Source organism: Penicillium lagena (genome assembly GCF_028827675.1).
Source record: "Penicillium lagena strain IBT 129212 chromosome Unknown utg000006l_segment0_segment0, whole genome shotgun sequence".
Lineage (NCBI taxonomy): Eukaryota > Fungi > Ascomycota > Eurotiomycetes > Eurotiales > Aspergillaceae > Penicillium > Penicillium lagena.
In genome coordinates this window covers 521,656-547,165 of record NW_026623227.1, presented here as the reverse complement: position 1 = coordinate 547,165, position 25,510 = coordinate 521,656, and the positions used below count along the sequence as shown (strand labels likewise).

Here is a 25,510-nt window from a genome sequence, read left to right as displayed (position 1 = left end):
TCATCCATCCTCTATCCAGAGCCGAGGTACTTCAGAACAGCCTCGCGCTCCTCAACAGGCAACATGCTCAGCACCTGCTGCACACCACGCAGACCGCCCTCCTTGTTTCCGATCAATAGCTGTGCCACGTCAGAGGCGACGCCCTCTGTTCGCAGAGCCTCAACCTTCGTCTGGACGAGCTTCTTGTTCTCCTCATACCACACCGCAACCTTGTGGTCATCGTGCTCGAGTTCTTTATCGAGCAGACCAGTCCAGGCGTGCAGCGTGCGCAGATGGGTCGCGCGAGCAGACGACGCCTCCTGGGGTCCGGGTTGGGCGCTGCTACCAGAGGAGGGAATCGCGCCCGAGGCACCGTTGCGGGTAGCGACGGGCGAGGATGATGCCGCCATCATGCGCTTGACGATGAGCTCCTCGCTCAGACGGCGGCGGAGACGCCAGTAGAAGAAGCGACGGGAATTTTGCCAGCGGAGGGGCTGGCGGATCGTGTTCTTGGCTTGCATGCGGCCGGCGCGGTCGTGCAGGTCGGCGAATTGGAGTGCGATCTGGAGGTACACCGGCAGAAGCTGCTCCTCGCGCTGTGCCATCTTGGTCTTGACGATTGACAGCTGGTCCTTGCTGAGAGATGAGTCCTCCAAGGACCGGCGCAGCTCGCCGTAGGTAGCATCCAGACGGGCCATCGTGTCGAGCTGCTTGTCGCGACGGTACTTGAGACCCACGATGCCCTCGGGCTCGAGGACACCGCCGCGGGCGTCTTCGTCGGCGTACATTTCCATCTGGTCCGGGTTGATGGTGGGATCGATCACGACCTAGGGAATAACGTTAGTAAAGTAAAATATAGAAAAAGACGAGAAGAACTTACCCATGATCCACCACGGAGCTCGCCGAACGGAGGGATATAGACGAAAATGGGCTGTTCGTATTTGACCAGGGCGTCGACAATGTAGGAGCCGTACTTGAGCACCTCGTTGTACATGTCGCGCTGACCACCAGAGAAACCTCTCCAGTTGGCGAGGATCATAACAGGAAGCTGCTCGCCATTGTTGAAGTCACGCAGAGCCTGGGCGGTCTTGTACGCCGAGTTGGGATACCAGACGCCACCGGCCTCGGTGGTGATCATCTCCATGGAGTCGGGGTTGGCAGGGTCGGCCGGGGTGACGTTCTCCACTGAGCGCGTCTCGACCGCAATCACACCGATGGGGATACCGCCGAGGCGGGCGCGACCAACAACCACAGTCCGGGCCCAGCCACCGAGAGCTTCCTCGAAAGAGTCTCGGTCGAACAGACCGGGAAGAAATCCGTCGGCGTCTTCCTTGCCGTTGATGAGCCAGCGCACATCGTAGGTCTGCTTGGCAGGAGGGTAATAGGCCACATCGCGGTCCCAGTCATCGGCCCAGGGGCGTATGGGGATCGGAGAGTTCTTCTTGTCGGGAACGAAGGACATCCACTCGACAATCTTCTGCACACCCTCGAAGTCATCGTTGGCAGTCATGTGCGACACGCCATTCTTGTACATGATCTGCGTGCCACCGAGCTGCAGGTTGGAGGTGTACACCTCGCGACCCAATAGCTTGTTGATAGCCGGGGCACCGGTCAGGATGATCGGTTGGCCCTCGACCTGGATGGCTCTCTGGCCCAGACGGACCAGGTACGCACCAATACCGACGGAGCGGCAAGTCACCAGAGTAATGGTGAAAATGTCCTCGTAGGCCTTGGAGGTGGCGCCCGCAATCAGACCAGATCCCTTCAGACACTCAACACCCAAGCCTTCGCGAGCACCAATGATAGTGGTGATCTTGTGGCGCTCCTCGCCATTTTCGTTGATGAGCTCGGTGATGACCTCCTTCTTCTTGCTGGCATCGAAGCGCTTCTTGACCTCGGGGGTGAGGTACAGGTACTTGAATCCAGCCTCTGGCTTCGCGGGGTCGTTCCAGGCAACAGAGAAGTAGGGGATCAGTTCGTCGGCAAGACCAATGCGAGCACCGGAGTTGGCAGACAGGTAGATACGCGGGATGCCAAGCTTGCGAGCCAGTTCTGTGCACTTGTGGAAGAATTTGTCTTCCTGGGGACCGAACGTACCAGTCTGGAAGGTGATGTCGTTGGCAACGATGATGAACCGCCGGCCACGGGGGTACTCGGGGGTCCGGGCCGTGACGAGCCATCCGACCATACCGTGGGCGTTGGTACCGGGCTCACGGGACACCTCAACTAGATTATCCGTGTCATCCAGGACGAGCTCATTGTAGTCAATGCACTCGCCAACTGGAGGCCGCTTGTCGGCAAGCGACGGGATCTTCTCAGCGACCTTGGTCCAGCTGTTCTGGAAAGCCTGGCGGAAAAGCTCAGGGAAATCGTACACGTACTGAGTTCCCATGATGTGAGCCTTGTATCGCTTGGGCTGCAGCCACTCCTTGGTTGGGTAGGGCGTGGTGACAGGCCGCATGTGCATGGAGCCGAGCTTGTTGGTGCCGCCGATGCTCTGGAAGACCCACTCGCCCTTCTCGGACTTGCGCTCAATGTACAGCTCAACCTGAATGATGAATCCATAGGTGTTGGTGATGATCACACGCAGCGGGTAGGGCATCCCTGTGGACGGGTCAGTGCAAAGGATACGGATCTCAGCACCGGTGATGCGAAGGCGCCACAGACGGCGGCCGAAGCGGTCAAGGAATCCAGCCAGCGCTTGCTCAACATCGATGGGCTGCAGATTGAACACAGGCGAGAAGTTAATGAAGATGTGGTTTAGATCGGAGTTGTTGTTGCCGATAATCTCCAATGCAGCCAGAATGTCATTCATCAATCGATCGGCTTCCGAGATTAGGTATTCTGCAGTAGGAATATCATCACGCAGGCGACCGGGGCGCACCACCGCACGAACAAAGTAACGCTTATCAACGGCCTTGTCATTCTCGGGACCCTTGCCAATCGCCTCGTAGACGTGAAGATTGCGGTTCTCGGTGAAGACAGGCTTGATGTTGAATTTGGACAGGCGAGTCAGCTCCAGTTGGAAGGCCGTGGCGGGCTCATTGTGGCGGATGCTCTCATCTTCCAGGTAGCTGGGGCCGCGGAAGGTGAAGTAGCCAGGGTAGAAACCGTTGCGTCCACAGATGAAGGTGACACGGCGGATGCGGCGAGCGAGCAGCTCCTCCTTGGTGTCAGCCAGCAGCTGCTGCATTTGAGCAACGATCTGCGAGTCATCCTGGTCCTCAACGTCACGAATGGCGATGTTGAGGACGCCAGTGAGGTCGCTGTCAGATTCCACCTTGGAAGACGGGCGGCGCTTGCCCTCCAGGTTGGCCAGCAGACTATGTTCACTGGGACGTTTGGCCTTAGAGCCGGCGCGAGGGAAGGCTTCCAATGCCTTGGAAAGATACTCTTCCGCATCCTCTAGGTACTGCACAGGGATGATAACACCCTTGCGGACAGGATCACCAGCTGGGTCATTGAGGTTGGACATATCACTAAACGAGCCGATGCGCTTGTAAGGGTTCGATTCGGCAGTGGGTGTACCAGGGGCTGAAGGCTGGGTCGACGAGACGGGGCCAAACTCGGGCTGACCCACCCTGCTGAGAGTGAATTCCCAGGTCAAAAAAGGCGGCTCGGCCGAAGCGCTGTAGTCAATGCCCTTGAGAGTGTAGGCACGATAGGCACGGCGCACGTAGACCTCCAAGGCAGCGAGAGTGACCCAAGGATCCTGGTGAACGAAGAAACGTGGAAGAACATCGAAGACGGTGTACTTGGAATCGACGACCTCCTTCAGAACTTGGAAATCAGGTTCACGGTGGTCCCATCCAGTCTCACCGTAGCGGGACTCGACGACCGACGATCGCAGAATGTGCTCCATTTGGGACAGGCGTTCCTCCAGGGATGGCAGCGCACACTGAATGAGGACCTCACGAGCCTTGAGGGTAACTTTGGCCGCGGAGCGCGAGTCCAGCTCAGTCAGCTTCTGCAAAATAGCCTTGAAGTGCTTGCCAACATTGCCAATGTTGGGCTGGTTCGGACGGTACATATCTAAAATGGCAAGGACGAGGTTGTTCTTCGATCCGATGCGGCTATGAGAAAGGACGGTGTGGGTAACGCTGGTGATGTCGTCCTTGTTCTCCTCACGGAGCTTCAGAATGACGTCCTCATCGCGGACGTTACGCGTGCAGAACAACTTCTCGACATCGTAGTACTGCTCCAGCAAACCAATGAAGACATTGTACTCGTTAGTCTTGAGGCCATCCATGTACTTGTTGATGACCTGCACCAGAGGGAGAAGAGTGGTCTTCAGGATCTCCGCGTCGGCCGGGTTCACATTATCCTCAATGAAGCGCATAATGGTCTTCTGAAGCTGCTTGGCGGGAAATTCGGCTTTGCGAACCTTGGCGCGGTCGACCACGTTCTGCAGCTGGGCATCCAGCTTCTGGGGCATGCGTGAGTGCAGTGCTGAAGACTGCGCATTCCACTCTCCGTAGGGAAGCTCGGGGTTGCGAAGCACCTCCACCAATTGATTCAGAGTGCTGCCCATGATCACCTGGTTATCGAAACCACGAAGAATGTTTTCCAGAATGCTGTGCAGAAGGAAGAAACGCTGAGGGGGCTTGTTACCGACCACCTGAGGCGGGCCGATATCAGGAAGCTGACCGGTGAAGGGTTGAGCGTGCTTGACACGCGAGGGATCATCCAGAGCAAGAATACCGAGAATATCACCGGCCTCCAGGGTGGCACCAGGCTGCTTGATGAGCTGAACGATGCCATCCTCCTGGGCAATAAGGGGCATGTACATCTTCATGACTTCAACCTCGGCGTAAGGCTGGCCAGCACGGACATGCTCTCCATTCTCCACAGTGAACTTGACCAGCTTACCAGGCGAGGGAGAGCGGAGCTGGGTCGGATCATTCTCCTGCTCCAGCAGGCAAGTCTTTCCATCTACGCTCAGGCGAGTTGCCGCGGGCTCTTCCTTCCAGTAAACGTTGTGACTGCGGCCGTCCAAAAGGACCAATAGACCACCGTCAGCCAGAGCACGGACACCGACCGAACACTTGGAACCGTTGATGAACAGGTGGTAGCTGTCTAAGCTGGCGCGGGTCGCGGTGAACTTGTAGCGAGATCCTTCATAGATGAAATCCACAGGGAAAACGGTCTTCAGGACGTCCTTGGAGGAGACCTGGCCCTTCTCAAGACCTTTGCGGTACTCTTCCACGCCGGCCTCGCTGGCAAGGTGTGCCTTGGTAACAGCACCGCAAACAACCGCCACAATCGGGTCGGGTCGCTCGGCCGTCAGCTTGTTGGAGATCAGCTGGTCCAACCATCCGGTGGTGATGGTGTTTTCCTCGAATGCAGGGGTCTCCAGAAGTTTGATCAGGTACTCGACGGTTGTGCGGAAGTCACCGCGAATACTCAGTTCTTTCAAGGCAACAACCATGTGCTTGCGCGAGGCAGATCGATTCTCACCATAGGCGAAAATGTGACCGAACTGACTGTCAGAGAAACTATGGATACCACCGGAGGTACCGACAGAGAAGTAACCCCAAACATTGGACGAACTGCGGAAGTTCAGCTCGTGCATGGTGCCGCTAGACGGCTTGAAGCCCTCGCCGGGATCTTCAGAGGTGATACGGCAGGCAGTGGTGTGGCCCTTGGGCTGCGGGCGGCGCTGGACCTTGAAGCTCTCCTCGCTGGAGAAGTCGAAGTCAATGTTGGAGGAGGTGTTGGGGTCAACGCCGTAGAGGAGACGAATGTCGCGAATGCGGTGCAGGGGAATACCCATGGCAATCTGGAGCTGGGCAGCGGGCAGGTTGACACCAGACACCATCTCGGTGGTAGGGTGCTCGACTTGGAGACGGGGATTCAGCTCGAGGAAGTAAAACTTGTCGTCGGCGTGCGAGTACAGGTACTCGACAGTACCGGCAGAGACATAGCCGACCAGCCTGCCCAGGCTGACGGCGGCGCGCTCCATAGCCTGGAACGTGATAGGTTTGGCGATGGTGACAGGCGCCTCCTCGATAATCTTCTGATGACGGCGCTGAACGGAGCAGTCACGGCCAAAAAGAGAGATGTTATTGCCATACTGATCGGCCAGCAGCTGGACCTCCAAATGCCGAGCGTTGCCAGCGAGCTTCATGATGAAGATGGGCGATCCGGGAATCTCGTTCGCGGCAGCGTTGTACAGGGAGATGAATTCTGCCTCATTTTCGACCTTACGAATACCCTTGCCACCACCACCTTCGGAGGCCTTGACCATAACGGGGAAGCCGATCTGTTTGGCCTTCTCGAGACCCTCCTCGGGGGAATAGGTGCAGCCCTGGCTGTACACGTCGTCTTCCACCGTCACGATACCATTGCTGTCGACCTTGACTGCGTCGACACCTGTTCCGGACCAGGGAATACAGGGCACACCGGCGTGCTGTGCGACAATGGTGGAAGAAATTTTGTCTCCCAGCGAGCGCATGGCGGAGGCAGGTGGGCCGATGAAGATAATCTTCTTGGGCGACGCCGCCAAAGACTCCGGTAACCGCGGGTTTTCCGAAGCGTGACCCCTGCGAATTGAATAAGCCTAGGTTTTTTTTCTCTCAAAACTCATATGCTTACCATCCAGCCCACACGGCGTGGACGTCCATCCGCTCCGCGACATCGACGATCAGCTCGACGTTGGCATAGTTATTATTATTCGTTCCACCGGGAACTTCCACGTATTGGTCCGCCATACGAATGTAGTCGGCGTTGGCGTGCAGATCCTCGGGAGTGGCCATCACAGTGAACTGGATGGCGCGCTCGTTGCCGAAGGTTTCGTAGGCCCATTTCCGCACTGATCGAATCTCCTTGACAGCGGCGATACCGTTGTTCGCGATCAGGACCTGTCCGAGGCAAGAGGATTAGTCAATGTGCTTCGTTGTAGATCAAGTTTGCTACTCACGGAAGTGATGACGGAGTGGCCATCGCTGCTAGCGACAAAGTCCTTCACACTGCTCGGCGGCGCAACCTCGAGACTGTTACCGCCGATGAAATGTGAGGGGATGTCGGCGTGGCCATTTGCTGGCGTGTTGCCATTTGCTGGCGTGTTGCCGTTTGTGACGGCCATGATGCACGACTAAGCTTCAGTGCTCCGTTCCCATGCAGGATCAGGATCCCCCGATGCTTCGGCGCAATGGGAGTTTGACAGCGCTGTTGTTGGGGGAGGAAAGGGGGAGAGGTGTGTCCGCAGTAATATACAAGAGGGAATTGGCGGACTGGGCCCGGGCTGTCACGGACAGGAATTAGAGAGGGAGATATTCTGGGAAGACCGAAAGTGATGGTTAGCACGCGAAAAAGCACGGCGAGTGTTGAGCGGAGAAAAAAAAGGCGCGGGCCAAAAGCGGAATGTGTCCGAACTCGATCGCAAACGGGCAAAGGGTTGCAACAGCTGGGCCACTCACCGAAGAAGGGGGAAGGATAATGGTAGAATTACAGAGCGGACAGGAAGACCCGAAGAAAAAGAGAGAGAAAATTGATGAGGATGATTTTCACCGGGTGGAGCAGTCCCAACTGGGGTGGAAGTACCGATGCATAGTAAATTGTACGGGGCGGTACCTGGCCCCTGCGACAGGCACGCTTTTCCCCAACTCCCTTTGTTGGGCCCCACTGGCTCTGTCCCACCATTTTCACTTGTTGCCCGAGAAGGTCGTCGGGACAGTGATGACGACGGTTTTTTTTTATTTCTTATATGATGGTGTCGTTCGTAGTGCTCCGGAGAGGGCGATGTTATTCTGCTACACCTCATGGACCTACGGTGGACTCGGTCTCCCTGGATTCTTGCGATCCCGATCGTCCTCCGATCTTCTTGCGGATCGGCCTGGCCGTTTTGACAAGCGGGCCGAGAACTGTGTTGATTCGGAGCGGCAGCAACATCTCACACGAGCAGATTGAATATTATTTTCAATCTATCGATCGCCCATTGGGTCTCTAGACAAACCCTAGGTACGAATTGAACCATCTATCCTCACTCTTGTGGCTCATGACGTGCTCGGGGTACCCGGCAACCCTGGACAGCCTCGATCATTATGAGGGGGCCAAAGTGAGACAGCCGCCTCTGTTCATCATAAGGATAAACTCCGAAGATTTGCATGGTGGTTCAGTGGCCTCTGAAATCGTTTTGTCGAACATGTTGAGATTCCCGCTTCCGGTAGGGGATCGCTTTTTACAGACATGGAAGGCCGGAAGGCCTCCTATTGGTTGCCACCGTCGCGAGCTTTTCGGGACCCACTATGGTAGACGATGTAACTACGACGGAATACTTGGTTACATGAAGATGAAACTATACAGTTGAACATCTGCTTAGGATCATCATCACTCCGCCATCCCATAGCGATGCTTAGGCAGCCACGACTGAGCATAGTCAACCGCACTGGGCAAGGAGAACAACCGCGCGGACGCACCACCTATGGTCCCTTTGACGCCGGGTCTCTCTCGCTCAAAGTCTAGCCCCAGTTGGTCAAACCCATCATCCGAGAGCGCTGTATCCTGAATAGTCACCCACTCTCGACCATGAGGAGTACAAACCGCAAACGAAACATCCTCCTGTGTAGTCGAGACACGATATTCCGCCAAATGAAACGCCGTGCACTGTTGAAAGCCCACACCGAGCAACAAGATCCGCGCATTAGCTGCCTCCAATCGGGCGAGGGGACTCTCTTCCCCTAGAAGACAATCAACCGCATGATCGGCCACTAACTCAGCAGCCTTGCACCCCACAGCCGCGAACGAAGTCTGCGGATGCGCACTCCGAACAGCACCAGGCCAAGTTCGGACCGTCTCTGCAATAGCGCCCATTCTCCACGTGTGCGTAGTCCGTGCATCGTAGCCAGGCATTGTGTCGCGGATCGTGGCGTGCCATTCTTCTGGCACGGCGGGGTTCTGCCATTTCCCGGGGTCGGAGTTGTCTCCTGAATGTGCGGGGACTACTAATGTGCCTGTGTCGCTGAGGGTGTCGAGTAGGGCGTGGATAACGGTCTCGGCGCCACCGCTGACCCAGCCCAAGGAGCTTAGGGAGGAGTGGAGGAGGATAATTTCGCCTTTTTTGATGCCTAGAGTGCGGAGGTCGTTGGCTAGGCTCTGGCGCGTGCAGAGCGGATCTTTGACTAGGAGAGCTTTCATGTTTTTTTATCACAGTGAGATACGAAATGATGTCAAGGTCTGAATACTGAATGTATACTAGCTGGGCTAAACCTAATTCAGACCCCGAGTTCATACGCTTGTATGCCTTGTGGCCTGGGGCACGAATGTCCACTCCGCAGGTTCGAAGAATCTATCACCGCTTTTTCTGGTCTTAGGCACCTTATGAATTGGACGAAAATTGAAGCAGGCGGGCAATTGACACTATGGTGGCTCACAGCGCGGGCTTAGCTTGATTCAACAACCGACAAAAATTTCTCTAATTCCCCGGCAACCCCGCCATATTCTGTGGTGAATATATATTTCTCTGAGATCACCTCCTTCGATATTCTATAACTCCAACTCATTGTTATCACTCGAAGGAGCTAGTCTAAAAATAATATTCATGGCTAGCCCCATTTATCTTGGCGTTGTCGGTCCGTTGCTTCTCATATCTCGAAATTTTCAATGCTATGGCTAACGGCACGTAAAAGGTGTTGGCGGCGTGGGCAGTGCCTTTCTCGAACAGCTTGGACGACTTCCCAATGCACCCAAGCTCATTCTGCTCTCTCGCTCATCACAAACCCTGTTGTCTCCGAAGCAAGATGATTCGCCAAGCATCCCTGCCACTGACTGGACAACTGCCGCGGCAACGCCTTCGCTCATCAAGACTGGCCACGCTCTCTCGCCAAAAGCAATGGCCGAGTACCTCGCGTCTGCTCCAGGCCGTGCTATTCTCGTGGATACTACAACCGACCTCATTCTGGCACAGGCGTACCCTATTTTCTTGAAGAAGGGCATATCCGTGGTGACACCTAATAAAAAAGGATTCTCCTCGAACGTTTCGCTATGGCACGACATTTTCGCTTCGGCGGCACAGGGACATGCGCTTGTGTACCACCAAGCCACGGTGGGCGGAAGCCTCCCGGTGTTGTCAACACTCCGAGATCTAATAGCGACGGGTGATGAAATTATTCGGATCGAAGGTGTGCTGTCCGGGTCACTCTCGCTCTTATTTGACCAATTTATGCCTGCGCATGGTAGCTCAGATGGGCAGTGGAGCACTCTCGTGGCACATGCCAGGGAAATAGGACACACGGAGCCGGATCCGCGCGATGATTTGAACGGCATGGATTTTGCGCGGAAGCTGACGATCCTCGCGCGGGTCCTTGGTCTGGACGTTGCGAGCCCGGATTCTTTCCCTGTTGAGTCGCTGATTCCCGTGGAGCTGGCGTCGCTGCCATCTGCTGCAGACTTTATGGACCAGCTACCTAGGTTTGATGTTCAGATGGACAGTTTGAAAGATAAGGCTCGGAAGCAGGGTAAGGTTGTGCGGTATGTTGGCAGCATTGATGTACCCACCAAGGCCATCAAGGTGGGCCTAAAGCACTTTAGCAAGGACAACCCTATCGCCAATCTTAAGGGGAGCCAGATTATTAGCATATATACTAAGCGCTACGGTGATACTCCACTGATTCTCAAAGGTGGCGGTGGAGGCGGCGAAATCACGGCTATGGCTGTCATGGCTGACTTGCTTAAAGTAATGGAGAGGCTGAACTAGATGAGTAGTGAAGGGAGATTTGAATGAAGAATCAGTTCTATTATATCTCGATTAACTCTTTTCTATTGATTCAGAGCCAACTAAGAAACGCTGTTTTTTTGGGACCTGGGAAAGTAGAAGCAATTATTTTCAAGCATTGGAAATAGCTGCATTTTCTCTGATGATCTTCCGCACTCTATTAGCATTTGGCCAGACAGACTCGTCAGCCTCGGGTAATAACACTTCCCTAATGTTTTTTGGAGCCTTGGCAATGCTTTTTATTGATAAGCTTGGCCGCAATAATCACCGGTTTATGCAAAGAATTGACGTGCACAGCGTGAAGAGGTAAGATACGAACTTCAATCTATGAAGAGATGAACAAAAAATAATTCATAATTCAAAATTCAAAAGAAAAGGAACCGCAAAACGTAAACCATAAAACACATAGTCGACTCTTCGTGAATGCACTTTTATAGCATGAGGGAAAACAGAGGTGCGATCAAGATTGGCCAGAGGTTAACGGAGATGCTCACAGATGAAGCCATATTAGTGTGACCTGCTGGAGGGTTAACTGGTACCTCAATGGTGGGGCTGGGCTGGCTTGTGCTCGTCATGGTCGATGCTACAGGTGGAGTTCCAGTCCAAAACACCTGAGTGAAAGTGGACGAGCTTCCAACCACGAGTATATCAGTAAAAGGTCTATCAGACGAGATGACGGCTCCAGGTTGTGAAACGGCGACGGTAGGGGCCGAAGATCCGCACCGATTGCAAATGGTCAAAGTTGAAGTCGTGGTAGCCTTGGAGACAGTGCTGTATGTTGACGTGACTGTGGTTAAGTCTGAGGTAATAGTGGCAGTGACAGTGCTTGTAGTAAGCGTCTCGTATGTCACAACAGTAGTCGTAGATTCCTGCGGCACCGGGGTGACAATTGGCTCAGGAGCAGGCGTAGTTTCCTGGTGCACCGAGGTGACGGTAGGCTCAGGAACAGGCGTAGTTTCCTGGTGCACCGAGGTGACGATAGTCTCAGGAACAGGCTCAGTTTCCTGGTGCACCGAGGTGACGATATGCTCAGAAACAGGCGTAGTTTCCTGGAAAACTGAGGTGACGATAGACTCAGGAGCAGGCGTAGTCTCAGAGGGAGGAGCGGTAGGGTTACTACTGGTTTGCAGGGTGATGGGAACCCCAACGGTTGAGGTAACGGTGATAGTGGAGAGTGTGCTGTAGGTTGAAGTGATCGTGCTTGAATCCGAGGTAATGGTGGAAGTCATCGGACAGATCGTGGTGGTGGTGTAAGTCAGTACAGTGGCAGTCGACCCTTGGTCCGCAGAGGAGACTGAAGTTGAAGTAGTAGATGATCTGGGAAGGCTGGTTGGTGTGGATGTCGTCAACACCGAATAAGACGGACTAGTGGAGGAAGTCACGAGCGAGGCAGACGCGGAGGGCGTCCACGGAGGGCTCACAGTCGACGTGGATTGCGAAGTACTGCACGAAGTGGACATCGAAGGCGTTGGAGTTGAGTCGACGGATGGAGGGGGCGACGAGTCTGTTGACCTTGAGGCAACGGGTGGAGAGACTTTCAGTGTTTCAACGCCACTCCATGATAGTATTTCAGCACCCTTCCAGGACACTTTTTCAACAGAGCTCTGGGACTTAAACTGTGAGCATAACTATACTTTCTTGAACAAAACCACGCAGGACATACAGCATTGCTACCTTGGGCAACTGTCAAAAGCGACACCACCGCAACTAAAGCAGTGAACTTCATGTTGATATGTTGCTGTTCAGCCGAAAGAAAACAATCAAAATGAATAGAAGGTATAGAGTCGGGCTAAGGGCGATTTATTGACAGTGTTGCTTCCGGACTGCAATATCAAAATTCCTACGAAATGCCCAAAGCGAATAGATGTAGGACTGCAATAAGATGAGAAACGCGCTGTCGTGATTGCAAGCAAAATTAATCGTAGAAAGCCGTATTCAAAAAGAAAAACCCGAAGACCGCAATTTCAACCAGTGTAATTACCTTTTCTATTTATCTGAGAGGGAGCATGTGTGCTTTAAAAGAGCCATTGATGCCGATACTTCAAACCTAGGGACGGGGTACTTGTGTGGATGTGGAATAGTGCAGGAACTACGCCCTAGATCCGATCCCACAGGATTACCAGCCACCAACAGACCCTTGGCCCGCCTACCGCATCCGGCCCGAGCTTATGTAGTCAGTCGGATTTAGGGCCAGTTAGGGTTGGGGCTGAAAGAATTTAAATTTAGACACGAGGAAAATCATTAGGTGACCCCGGCCCCTGATTCCGTTTCATCTCCATCGATCTCTCTACGTACTATTGCCGTCGTGGTTAAGAATTCTGTCGCTGTTTCACCTATGCGCTGACTTCTCTACAAAGTCAGACACATGGCGATTTTATTCGTCTCATTTTGATACACTCTCTAGCACAAGAGGCCCACGTCTGCATAGCTTGAGTGATAAAACAGGCGGCCTAGCTATTTTGATGCTCAATGCCTCTCGCTCCCCAAGATACCACCTAATGAGTGTTCAATGATGATCCCATGGCAAAGTTGGCCGCATCATGGCCCCTAGTAGATAACGATCCTGAGTGCCACCAACACGGCAAGCTCCAAAGCGAAGCTGCACTAAGAACTTGGCCCCCAGGAACCATTGAGCTAGAGCTTAGGTCCCTTGGCTCAAACCCATAGCGCCCGCACCAAGAAGGCGATGCGTGATATCTTACCTCGAAACGAACGACATCTCTGGGGATATTTGTCCAAGTCGTTCCTGTTTATAAATATAGCACATTGCTGGTGCCCGAAGTGTCAGTGTCGGAGAGCCTATTGCGGACCTCCAAATAGCTTCAATAACTCTCTTTTGGAAAAGGTCATCCCCACACCTCTCTGGCTTGGAGTCGACGCGAGGAATTGAATAGCCAAACATGCGAAATTGGCAAAAAGGGATCTTCGAGTTCGTTAAACAGACGTATCCCAAGGGGATAAAAAGTACCATGCAAGATAGAACACAACTTTAATATATTTGTATACAATTTGCCTGTCAAATTGTTCTCGTCTTTTTTATTTAGCCAGAGTCGGTATCCTCGTGTTGCATTGGCAGAGGCCAACGCCACCACTCAATTTCGTAACCCTCAAAATTAACTGGACATCCTGCAAAGCTGGGCAGATCTCTGATCAACCAGCAGCATATTTGAGAGCTATTCTTCAATTGCCGACTCAGACATTTCTCTGGCGTGTCGGATTCACGTTGTTTTCGATATAAATCCTATACATCAGTTCCTAGCAAGGGACTCACCACACAGCAAAAAGAGATTGTTAAGGCTACAATCCCGGCCCTTCAAGAACATGGAAGGGCGGCCTGCCACCATACAGTTCCAGCCAATTTGTTAGCGTGCGCCACTACGTTCCCGAGCTAGGTTCATGCCAGCCCCGGCAGTACATTCTGTCTGACGTCCCGAGCGGGGACCACTTCCGGATCCCTGTCAAAGGTGAATTTGCTGCCGATTCAAAGTGAGCCGGGCGCATTTCGAACGTCCTTCATGAGTCTCTTCCCGAAGGCGCTTAGTTGGATGTGAGCATGGCATTCAGTGACTTCGTGCTTGATATCAATGCCAACACCCCGCCAGTCCTACTTAGCGGTGATGTGGGACTTACGGTTATGATGTCCATGCCGAAGAGCATCGTTAATCAGCAAGGCCAGTCGCGACAAATCATGTTTGTCCATGCGGCGCGCGATGGCCATGTTCACGCCATGAAGCATGATCTGGTGGGGATTGTTGCTGAAAATTCGTCGCCGCTTGGTGTTCAATGAAGATGCCACAGAAAATTATATGCAAGGCCTGGACTATGATTATATAGAACGTGTGGACTTGGGTAAATTCAAAGATTAGGTCCTTCTTCCGGACACGGACTACTATTTCTGCGGGCTCTAGCCCTTTATGAAGGCTTAGAGCCAGAGTTTGGAGGCCTTGGGAGTTAAACCAGACCGCATTCACATGGAGGGTTCTGGCTCTCCACATAACCGAATCAGCGACTTCAATGAAGGAGACACCTAAGGACGTGGTTCAGCTAATCAATATGAGAGTTTGCTCGATGTGAAGCAATAGACAACCAAAAAATCTTGGATTGATGAAGTGAAAGACATTACGAGTGAGTTTATTCACATCCATAGGTTCTTTCTCTTGATATACAATGTAGCTTCGAATCGATTCTGCAACTGGCCTTGCCCATGAGGAACATAGTGAAAGCGAGTGGATCTAATATTTAACCTCACCAGATCCGGTACCAATCTGAGGTCCGACGCCTTCCGACGCAGCCCAATGTCCAAAGTGCACAGGCACGTCTCCAATATCCGCCATCTTGTCTTCAAGCAGCTCAGTCATTTCTTTGACGACATCAGTATACTTGGGGTCGTTGTAGCAGTTGAACAGCTCGAGCGGGTCTTCCTGGCAATCGAATAGCTCCCACTCTTTGTGGTCATCGGCAGGCCCTGTGCCCTCAATGCCCAAGCCGTCATTATACCAGTAGATCAGCTTGTAGCGCTTGTTCCTGATTCCGTAGTGGGCATAGCAGCCGTGGACCATATCATTATGCATCCAGTACCGGTGGTACGCAACCTGCTGCCATCTCTCAGGGGTTGTCCCTTGGAGCAGACTCTTGAAGGTCACTCCCTGCATGTAGCTAGGAACTCTCAACCCAGCGAGGTCGAGGAACGTAGGTGCAAAGTCCACGTTGCAAACTATGTCGTCGCAAACAGTGCCGGGCTTGATCAAGTTGGGGTACTTGATCAGGAATGGCATCTGGAAACTCTCTTCATACATAAAGCGCTTGTCAAACCAGCCATGTTCACCGAGGAAGAACCCTTGGTCGCTAGTATAGATCACAACGGTGTTGTCAGCGAGACCTTCATCTTCAAGGTACTGAAGCATGCGGCCCATGTTGTCATCGATGCTTTGAATGGTGCGGAGATATCGCTGCATGTAGCGCTGGAATTTGAATTCGGTAAGTTCAGTGTGACTCTTGAAAGTGAACACAGTCCCATCTTCCTTATCGATGAGTTTGAGTTTGGTGATATCCTCTGGTGCTTTGATTTTGCGGTCTGTGAAGAACCAAGTGTTTGTCATCTTCTCCCCAAGACCATGCTTAGATCCGCCGTCAGGCTGGACCAAGCCCAAGTCATAGTAAGTGAGGTCGTCGCTGACACGCATTTTTGCAACCTTGGCCGCGCGAGCACGGTTCTTGTAGTCATCGGTAAAAGTGTCAGGCAAGCGGATCGGGTCCTTGTAGAGCTCTTTGTGTTTGTCATCGCACTCCCAGCTGCGGTGGGGTGCCTTGTGCTGGCACATCACGAAGAAGGGCTTGTCCGGGTCTTCCTGACGGGTTTTCTTAATGAATTCCAAGCTCAAGTCGGTGATGATATCGGTGGCATAACCCGGACGGTTGGCCATACCAGTCTTGGTGATGAAAGCCGGGTCCCAGTATTCACCCTGACCAGGGATGACCGCCCAGTCGTCGAACCCAGACGGTTCATGGGCCCTGCCCTCTCCCATGTGCCATTTCCCATACATGGCTGTGGCATAACCGCCAGTCCGCATCGATTTGGCCACATTAGGAAGCCGGCTGTTGATTGCACTGTCCAGCGTCATCACGTCGTTGACATGGTTATGTTGACCGGTGAGAATCGCCGCTCGAGATGGAGTGCAGATGCTGTTAGTCACATAGCAGTGGTTAAAAAGCATGCCCTCTTTGGCCAACCGGTCAAGGTGTGGCGTGTTGTTAATTCCCGCGCCATATGCTGAGATGGCTTTGGCGGCATGGTCGTCCGCCATGACGAAGAGGATGTTGGGGCGTTTTGGTGATGCCATGTTGGCGAAAAGAGACGAACGCTAAATTCTGATAAGTGAATCGAAATCAATGTAGAGGGTCGGTGTGAGAAAGCAGAAAACGAAGTGTTACTTCTGAGGTGGATGAATTTTCGAGGTCCCCCACCTTGCGTCAGTCGGGATATGCGCTGTATTTCATAGCTAAGGTGGGCTTGGTCTGAACCAATGTTGCCCGAGAAAAGAGATTGCAACCAGCCCACTACAGTGGAGTAGGGACCAAGGGTCAATTCCTGATTACACAGCCCCAATTGCTACTGAAGCCAATGGTTTGCATCCAGATACGGGATACAGCAATGCGGCACACCCCGCACGAGGTGAGCGGGCGGGTCCCGGAGCCCGGACTCCGGGCAGGCCTCTCGGCTCCATGAGTTCTTGACATTTTTCTTGGTATGGGTCGTTGCTTTATCAATTTGCGGAAATTGAGTGGAAATAAAAACATAGTGGTGATAGAATTGGCATCATCTTAAACAAGGCGTTGGATACGTATATAGAGTCCTAGGAAACAGAAGAACTTAATGACCTTAATACCGGTAGTCCGATCATTTACTTTTTGCTGGTCTATTTCGAAGAGAACATTTGCGCGCTCACATTATTATTTGATCTCACAGAACGCCCTGTACATTTCGAAGTCTTCATTATCGCTCTGGGCTTCAAGAGCACACTCCGCTGCAGCACCAACAAAAAAGACGTAGCCTTCTTGAACATCCATGGTTATGGAGCCAACGGTAATACTGCCTTCTCCGCTTGTACAAATTATAATGCTTGGACCGTTCATATGGTGGTATGTCGCTGCAGCACCTTGACCTTTAAGGACAGAGCGCGCAACGGCAAACTCGTCAATAGGAGGATCATAGATGGTGATAAAAGAACCATTACTGGCTGCCTTTTCATTCAGAGCAGCCTCGAGATATTGAGCTGGCTTCATAACTTGTTCCTCGATTGGTGCGTAGTTGTAGGTCAACATATCGACCAACGTTGGCACATCCTTGAAGCGTGCTGTAAATCCTGCACGGACGACATTGTCCGATGTCGCCATACACTCAACAATATCCCCTGATATATAAGCGTGGATATCGTCCGCCTGAAGGTATAATGCCCCGCCGGGAGGCAAGGTGACAAAGTTGGTGAAGAACAGTACGAACAGGCCATGATCGGGCCCAAACTGCCCATAAAGTCGAACAATCAACTCAGATAAAACCGCACCTGAAGTTGAAGTCACCCCACCTCCAGCAAAGCTATCGCCTTCAATCTTCGCCGATTCGACTAAGGCCTTCGAGGCAGATGCAATAGATGACTGTGATGAATTCATTAACTTGCTAAAAGCCCTGTGTAGGGCCTGTTTGTCTGCTTCCCTAGCATCATGGATCATGTTCTTGTCGTACATGGCGGCGGCTGTTTGGAAATAACTTGATTCGTCCTCCCCAACAAGGGCTCTGAGTGTCGGTACTTGCTCGAGGAAGTGGGTAATTTCATCCAACGGCCTGAAGCCGCAGAGGGCCTCGAAGGGAGTCACGGCAATCGCCATCTCGGGCTTGTGATTTTCATCAGGATAGTTGATTGGATCACAGGCGTGCAACTGCTTGGCTAGTATTTTGTCGGGATGGGCTTGTATTGAAAGCGCATCCTGGATTGACAAAATCTTGAACAAGAATGGAAGCTCGCGGCCATATTGGGCTACGATAGATGGTGACAGAAGACTGTCTTCCTCTTTGATAATTTGGAGAAGCGTCTGAGAAGTGGAAACATCATAAGACGGGTTTGAAGGGTGAGTGCCCATCCATAGCTAGCGAATTTAGGCTGGGATAAGCCTCGGGTCCATGAAAGCAACAATCTGGTATTCACGAACCTCTGCGTATGGTTGTTCAGGCTTGATCGAGAAAGCAGCAGTAGCAGCAGCATATCTAGCCGCACATGAGTCGTTTCCCTTCTTCCCCCAGGCATATGAGTTCACTCCACATCGGAGCCGCAAGAGTGGTCCATGCATAGTCAAGTAGATGGGGGGACGCGAATGCAGTTGTAATTGCTGGCTGATGTCGGAGCCTTCGAATATTGTACTGTTTAAAATGCTCCTGGTATTGAAGTAAGGATGATTGGTGGCCAGAAAAAAAAAAAGTAATGATTAACGCTCGGGTTAGCGATTCATCCATCACATAGTATCGGGCCCATCAGAGGCGCTCTATGCAGCCGGGTGTCGGAGTCCGGACCCCGCAGCGAAGTGGAGCATTTCCCTTCGAGGACTTTTCTACCCGGAAACACCGTCCGTCCCCCCGTTACGAGACAACACCATGTGAATTGAGATGTGAGCATGGCATCACAACATGCCAGTCCGGAGCTAGAGCCCAAGGAGGCTAAGGTGAGGGAGACCCCGTACTTTCTGCTGTTATTGAGTCCTAAGTCCTCCAGGTTTTTACCTCGCATGATCCAGCATGCGACCAGGTATGTTCATGCAGGTGCTCTAAGGAAATTTTTGTGTACCTGACAATTTCTAAGTGTAGGGTCAGGAAAATTGGATGCGGTCGGGAACTGCCGTCTTGCTCCAACTGTGTTAAAGCAAAGATCAAGTGTGAAAGGTCAAACAAAGGGAAAAAGCCTAACCAAACCAACAAACTGTACGTTATCTCTTGTATAATATGTAAGGCCTTGGAAGATTGACAGATATTAAAAAAGGGTCAATGACCTCGAACAAGTTGGCAACCGCCTCGGTGACTTGGAAAAGAATGTCAGCCTCATTCATCACCGACTGGATGAGTTTTTCCGAGGTCTGCCTCCCCAGCAGCACAATAACCCAACAAATAGTGGCGAGAAGCATCGCTATCTGGATACACCGATACCGCTATCGTCTGTGGTTATTCCATCAAGTCCGTCTGGTAGCCAGGATGTAGCTGTGCTGGACCAAATTGCTCACCATGGCAAAGGCACCAATCGTCTTATGGGGACCAGTGCTTTGATATCTCTCTTTGAAGATGCGGACGATAAGATCGATTTGCATCTAGATGCAATGAGACCGAAAGCCTCCCTACGAGATATCCTCGGCCGTAAGAGGCCACAGGAGCAATCATCGCCACAGCCTCCGCTGGACGCCTTTTTGGCTTTCAAGTCTAATATTTATCATGGACTTTCGCTTTCAACGTTCACATCTCAAGTGGACCTTTCCAGTGATGGAAACCCCCTGCTTCTTCCTCCGAAAAGATTGTTGGACCCCATTTTCGAACCCTACTTTCGACATATCTCGTCTGTTGTGCCAATCATGGGACGACAGCCGTGCCTCAATGCCATTAAGGAACAATACTCACCAGAAGTGACAGCTGAGAAGGTGGAACCTGCATGGGTTATATTGTTCAACTACATGATTTTGTTTTGCTTTGTGGGACGATACATGCCTCTAGATCGGCCAAGTAGTGATGTCGACGTCGTCTCTATCACACATTTTGAGAAGCCGTTCATTATTAATATTCGACGGTCATTTTCCGTTATACACCAACTACTTACGCCAAAGCTGGTGAATGTTCAAGCGCTATTGGCCCTGGTAAGTTTACAATCTTATGGAAAATATACTTTGAGTTCACTATTGACTAGGTGGCCAGACGTTGATCTCGCAAAAGTATTTCTCGGAACACGTCACGCAATATTTGCTTAACCAAACTTGCTTCGTAGCTAAAGCAATGGGTTTGCACGAGGAGAGATATGGCATTGCAGATTTGACTACGGAAGATATCGACGACCGGCGCCGAGTATTCAGCTGCTTGTTCATCGTCGACAAGGATGTGTCAATGCTACTTGGAACACCACCCAATCTTCACAATCACGACTGTGATGTTGCCTATCCACTATACGCAACATACGATTATCGGCTCCGCCTTGATTATAGTCTCATTGTCGGCAAAGTATACGGCAAGCTTTACTCTCCAGCAGCCACACGTGGTTCTCTAGAAAGTTTAGAGTACAACGTGGATGAGCTTCTTGGAGACCTTGACATCTTTCAACGTGCTATAGATAATGTCTCCCAGAATGAGACGGACTCCATGCATCATCGTGCCTGGCAGTTCTTGCGGCTGGAACAAAAACATTTTGTCCATCATGCACGGCTTATGGTGTTACGGCGGAGCAGTCAACCTTCTAAATATGCGCGACGCCTATTAGAAGCAAGGCAGTGCATTCGAACGATTTCCAAAATCCGTGCTGCCCGAACGACTGTTGGTGGCTTTATGGTTCTGCGACGGTAAGAAACCACAATTCGAGTTATTCTTGGATTCTCGATATTCTGACTCGAAAACAGTCCGTTCCAATGGCGCCCTTTTGTGGCATTTTTTGAGATCCTTCCAACTATATTCACATATCCACTTGCGGGCCAGAATTTGGACGATCTTGAACGCTTAAAAGAGCTAGTCAGTATGTTGCGATTCGTGACTTCAGCAGATGATCCGTCCTCGTACTGTGGCAAGCTCCTTCGCATAGCAGGAGGATGCATCGAGATCACGGAAGAGTTTGTTCAGCAATGTCTACAGCACCAAAACTCGACATCACCAGCTCGTCCGCTGGAGGCACATAGTAACCTACAGAAAAAACGCAAAGCTAGCCCTACGGCGTGGTTCGGTGATGTTCGTGCCAGACAGGTTCCGAGCCCTTCGGCTCCCAGTTACCGACCCGGTGAGCTAGGCCTTTCCAACTCGGTAGACACAACAGAATTTACCAGCATGAGTTATAATTCATTTGGTGGCAATGGTTTGCAAGATATGTTCCCGGGCTGGCCCCAGGCAGGCTCCTTGCCCTTCCTCGACGAGGAGCTCTTTTGGGGCGATGGTGAAGATGTCTTTGGCTCTCAGCATGGGATATCGCCAATATTTGAGGACAGCAATCAGTTCATTGGGGAACAATAGCTTGTAGAATGATATCTAATAAGATTAAGAAAAATGTTCTGTAGCAACATTGAAGACAAAAAAAAAATCGAATTCGTCCTTTCAATGGAAGGGCCCTGACTATGCTTTACAAAGCTTTCATATCAGAAATTGCATCATATAGAAGTTTCTAGTTCGGTGTAATGTGGTCCAGTTGATATAGTGGTTCCAGACGAGCGGACTTGTCAAAAAGACAGTAACGGCGCACAAAGTAAGGTACCACCTTGGTGAATTGGTAGCGTATAAAAGTTCCAGTGGGAACACCGAAAACATAATCAAGTTCTTCCAGGGTGCGCTTCTTGGTCTCAGGGAGGAAGCAGAAAATGAGACAGAAGCATAGGACGTTGAGACCAGCATAGAAGCCGAAAGCGCCCTCGATGGTAAAAGCGGCCTCTATACGGAAGAAGGTTAGTGACAAAACAAACCCCCAAAAATTGATGCTGGCGACGGCCCAGCTCATGCCCACCTCCCGATGCGACAAAGGGAAAACCTCAGCACTATACGTAAAAGGCACCGGTCCCGCTCCGGGGGAATAGCAGATAGCAAATAGATAGATGAAGAGAGCAATAAGACCCAGGTGCGCCTTGCTGTCTTCGGGGGTGAAAAAGCACATGGCTGTTCCAATCAGGGTTATTGTCATCAGAGGGAATGTCACTAGCAGCAGGCTTCGTCGACCGAATTGGTCAATTAATTTCACCGCTGGGAAAGCAAAAACAAAATTTATCGCCCCAAACCCAAAGGAAAACAGTAGAGCGGCTAGAGTACTGGCGCCAGCTGAGCTGAATATGGAGGAGCTATAGTAGCTGATGATATTGACACCACACATCTGTTCAGTAGAGTTTTGATCAGTTAGCTGCTTGCGTACTTTTACTCGTTGTGAAGGGAAAACCCACTTGCTGGGACATCATGACGACAAAAGAGGCTACCACCGCCCGGCGGTTGCGCGGTATTGTGAACAGCTCAGTGAATCGCTTGAAGTAGTTACTTGTCCGGTTCACGAGCGAAGCCTCCATTTGCAACTGAGAGTGCATATAGTAGAGGTCACGCGCGGCTTGCAACGGTGTCTTCCGTAGTCTGCAGAGCGAAGCATACGCGTCTTTTGCCCGGCCCTTTTTCATGTACCAGCGAGGTGACTCGGGGCAAAAGTATATCTATTTCATTGAGGTGGGATTAGATCCAAATACCCCATCGTTCGGCGCAAGAAACATACAAACAAAGCCAATGGCACCGCTGGAACAAAGGCCGAGGCCAGCTGGAGTCTCCAGGCGATTGTACCCACGTGGTAAAAAATCAGGTTGGTAGCGAACCCCAGCATAATACCCAAACCTGTGTATAGCTGCCACGACATGACCAAGCCGCCACGAATGTAAGCAGGTGAGTTTTCAGCGGCGAAAACTGGGATGATAGAGGCTTTACAACCCCAACCGACGCCCAACAAGAGACGGCAGAGAAACAATTCCGGCCAGCTTTGAGTAAAGGCCTGACACAGAACTGGGACCATGCAGAATATTGCGGAAAAAAGGATGGTGCCTCGTCGCCCGACGTAGTGATTGATGGGATCTGACAACCAACACCCGCAAAAGGACGCGCCAATGTGTGGTGCGCCGTTGACGAGGCCTAGGAGCCATTCGTTTCTTTGGTAGTTGGGTGTGCCTGTTGTGGGATCGATACCAAACTCTTGTGGGAATGAGAGATTGGCACCGTTGGCGCCTGTCTGGTCCCAGCCCCTAGAAGATAAGTACTTGTAAAAAGCCGGTAATCGCCTGGAGGAAAATAAGTAGCTTACTGCACGGCAGCCCCAATTGAACACAGGACGATGGTTAGATAAAGTTGTTTTGTCTGAGACCATTTGTGTGTCTTTTCACGGCGCAAGGTCTGGCGGTCTTCTTCGACCAGGTCATTGAGTGTTTCGAAATCATCACTTTGGGCAATAAGTGCCCCCTTTTTAAGCAGTGAAAGTGCATCTTCGAGATCGTTTTCGCGTGAAAATAGTTCAACCTCTTCAAGGAGCTGTACCTTGCTCAAATGAGCCAAAGGGTTTCGAATCCTGTTCAACTGTGTCAGTTTCCGAGTTGGGCTGGGCATTACGTGTCTGTTACGTTCTACTCACTTTGCTGAGACATTGTGGTTAAGGTCGACATGCTCCTCTCCCTTGGGGTCATTCTCGGGAGCATGATGTCGATCAGTTTGTTCAATGTGGCCGACAGCCATCTTCGGCTCATGCTCTGTGTCCATGAGAAAATCAATAAGTTCGAGGGAGTAGGATACAAGAAAAGTATAAGGAGCAAGGCTCGGCGTAGCAGGACAAATGAATTGATTATCGGATCTCGACGGTCCGCAGCCCACGGCCTTCACGCTCCGGACGTATGTTTTTTGTTACCCTAGTAAAATCCTTCGGCTATTATGCCGTGAGAGATCTAGTTTTGGAGTATCCATAGGACAGCCGCAGTTTAGTGGGTCCTCATTGCGGGGCCCCAGATGAGTTTTCCACGCCCGGAGCCCGGAGCCCGGAGCCGAGGAGCTATCCCTTGGTATACGGGTAGATCATGTGTTTTCGTGGCCCTCAAGGACCCAGAGACCCGATCCTTTAGCCATAGCTATGGTCCCTGGCATTTATCAACAGAGACCCCGATATCGTGTTTCTGGTTCCATTGTAGGTCGAAAGGCTCATGTCACCGGACGGCAAGCCGGATATGACCATGCCGGCATTCAACGTCCTTTTCGTTGGTGCCGGTGGGATTGTCTTTGGCAACGACTGGGTGCGCTGGAATCACAGCACCCACCTGGAGCGCATCCTGGGTGATCGTTTACGCGTCGTGGGCATTGTTGACCCTAACTCTGATCGCTTCGAGTGGGTGATGAACCGTAAGCGGATTTCATCCGCCAAAGGTTGCTATGCAGATACACGCCATTATACTAGCATCGAGCAGGCAGCATATCAAATAAATGCCTTTGATGAGGACACAAAGGAAGGCCCCGTTCATCTCATCATGCTGGCAACGCCGCCAGAATTCCGCGGGTCCATGTCGCCGGGGCGCAACCTTGAGGCTCAGCTCGTTGCCGCATTTGGCGGTGGACCGGCTATCTTTGCCGAGAAACCTGTAACTATCGGGTCCGCAGACGGTGCATATGCCGTAGCCCAACATCTGAGCAGATCTGGCAATCTTGTGGGCGTGGGCTATATGCTACGATACCTTAAGGTAGTCCAGAAGGTCGTCCAGCTCATCCGTGACAACAACCTCACTGTCATGAGTGTATCTGCGCGTTATGTGACAGCGTACTCGAAGATGCGCAAAGCGGACTGGTGGGACAAGTCAAAACAGGGCGGGCCAATTGTTGAGCAGGCCACGCACTTTTGTGATTTGTGTCGCTACCTTGGTGGTGAGGTTATTTTGGATTCTGTTCAGGCGACAGCATTGGAGCACAATGAGCCCGCCGGCAAGTTGAGCCACTTCACGGACGCTATTGATGAGAGTAAGATCTCTGTCGAGAATAGAATCCCCAGGGCCACGACTGCCATTTGGTGAGCTCACAATCCGTTTCGATCCCCTTGGATAGTAAACTAACATGTGGTAATAGGAAGTATAAAACTGGAGCCATTGGGACTCTGAGCCATATTGTGGCTTTACACGGGGTTGTGTACTCCAACGAAATTGTTGTGATAGCCGACGGGTATCAGATGCGACTCGTTGACTTGTACGGCGTTCCGAAGCTTTTCGTGAGGTAATGTTGGCTTTGTTTGGGTAATATCTTTTTCGAGTCATGTTATGCTAATTATATCCGAAAGGTATCCGTACGACGAACAAGAAGTCGAGCATTATTATCCTGAAGATGACCCCTTCTACAATGAGCTTGCCGCAATTTGCAATTCCCAGGATCGGAAGGCAAATAGCCAATCAAAGTCTACCCTAGAAGGAATCAAGGAAGATGCACTTCTTCCAAACCGAATCTTATCTTCCTTTGAAGATGCGACGAAGACCTACGAGTTTACTTGGGCAATCAGACTGGAAAGCGAAAATAAATAACATGTCTTAGGTGCTTGGACATTGTATACATCCTCTTCAGAA

At 51.6% G+C, this 25,510-nt stretch overlaps 10 protein-coding genes across 10 annotated transcripts; 4 read left to right on the top strand and 6 right to left on the bottom strand.

Annotated features, from left to right (window-relative positions):
* Positions 1–11: 11 nt before the first annotated feature.
* On the bottom strand, positions 12–7,063 carry N7510_008367 (acetyl-CoA carboxylase ACC1; the record flags this gene model as incomplete). Its single annotated transcript, XM_056980292.1, has 4 exons — positions 12–806; positions 860–6,521; positions 6,574–6,839; positions 6,899–7,063. The coding sequence occupies 4 exons, from the start codon at positions 7,061–7,063 to the stop codon at positions 12–14; spliced, it is 6,888 nt and encodes a 2,295-aa protein (XP_056830501.1).
* Positions 7,064–8,307: 1,244 nt separating this feature from the next.
* N7510_008366 (AAC(3) family N-acetyltransferase) lies at positions 8,308–9,114 on the bottom strand (the record flags this gene model as incomplete). The annotated part of the gene is made up of 1 exon (XM_056980291.1): positions 8,308–9,114. The coding sequence occupies one exon, from the start codon at positions 9,112–9,114 to the stop codon at positions 8,308–8,310; it is 807 nt and encodes a 268-aa protein (XP_056830500.1).
* Positions 9,115–9,517: 403 nt separating this feature from the next.
* N7510_008365 (uncharacterized protein) lies at positions 9,518–10,672 on the top strand (the record flags this gene model as incomplete). Its single annotated transcript, XM_056980290.1, has 2 exons — positions 9,518–9,548; positions 9,606–10,672. 2 exons carry the CDS (start codon positions 9,518–9,520, stop codon positions 10,670–10,672), a joined length of 1,098 nt encoding a protein of 365 aa, XP_056830499.1.
* A 449-nt stretch (positions 10,673–11,121) lies between these two features.
* N7510_008364 (uncharacterized protein) lies at positions 11,122–12,150 on the bottom strand (the record flags this gene model as incomplete). The annotated part of the gene is made up of 1 exon (XM_056980289.1): positions 11,122–12,150. The coding sequence occupies one exon, from the start codon at positions 12,148–12,150 to the stop codon at positions 11,122–11,124; it is 1,029 nt and encodes a 342-aa protein (XP_056830498.1).
* Positions 12,151–14,243: 2,093 nt separating this feature from the next.
* N7510_008363 (uncharacterized protein) lies at positions 14,244–14,477 on the top strand (the record flags this gene model as incomplete). Its single annotated transcript, XM_056980288.1, has 1 exon — positions 14,244–14,477. The coding sequence occupies one exon, from the start codon at positions 14,244–14,246 to the stop codon at positions 14,475–14,477; it is 234 nt and encodes a 77-aa protein (XP_056830497.1).
* Positions 14,478–14,922: 445 nt separating this feature from the next.
* On the bottom strand, positions 14,923–16,530 carry N7510_008362 (sulfatase family protein; the record flags this gene model as incomplete). Its single annotated transcript, XM_056980287.1, has 1 exon — positions 14,923–16,530. The coding sequence occupies one exon, from the start codon at positions 16,528–16,530 to the stop codon at positions 14,923–14,925; it is 1,608 nt and encodes a 535-aa protein (XP_056830496.1).
* A 610-nt stretch (positions 16,531–17,140) lies between these two features.
* N7510_008361 (uncharacterized protein) lies at positions 17,141–18,532 on the bottom strand (the record flags this gene model as incomplete). The annotated part of the gene is made up of 2 exons (XM_056980286.1): positions 17,141–18,331; positions 18,395–18,532. 2 exons carry the CDS (start codon positions 18,530–18,532, stop codon positions 17,141–17,143), a joined length of 1,329 nt encoding a protein of 442 aa, XP_056830495.1.
* A 432-nt stretch (positions 18,533–18,964) lies between these two features.
* Positions 18,965–21,425, top strand: N7510_008360 (uncharacterized protein; the record flags this gene model as incomplete). The annotated part of the gene is made up of 5 exons (XM_056980285.1): positions 18,965–18,984; positions 19,044–19,157; positions 19,216–20,074; positions 20,133–20,767; positions 20,825–21,425. The coding sequence occupies 5 exons, from the start codon at positions 18,965–18,967 to the stop codon at positions 21,423–21,425; spliced, it is 2,229 nt and encodes a 742-aa protein (XP_056830494.1).
* Positions 21,426–21,573: 148 nt separating this feature from the next.
* N7510_008359 (sugar porter family MFS transporter) lies at positions 21,574–23,678 on the bottom strand (the record flags this gene model as incomplete). Its single annotated transcript, XM_056980284.1, has 5 exons — positions 21,574–22,269; positions 22,337–22,594; positions 22,654–23,170; positions 23,230–23,490; positions 23,554–23,678. The coding sequence occupies 5 exons, from the start codon at positions 23,676–23,678 to the stop codon at positions 21,574–21,576; spliced, it is 1,857 nt and encodes a 618-aa protein (XP_056830493.1).
* Positions 23,679–24,112: 434 nt separating this feature from the next.
* Positions 24,113–25,468, top strand: N7510_008358 (Gfo/Idh/MocA family oxidoreductase; the record flags this gene model as incomplete). Its single annotated transcript, XM_056980283.1, has 3 exons — positions 24,113–24,966; positions 25,023–25,166; positions 25,231–25,468. The coding sequence occupies 3 exons, from the start codon at positions 24,113–24,115 to the stop codon at positions 25,466–25,468; spliced, it is 1,236 nt and encodes a 411-aa protein (XP_056830492.1).
* Between the last annotated feature and the right edge of the window lie 42 nt (positions 25,469–25,510).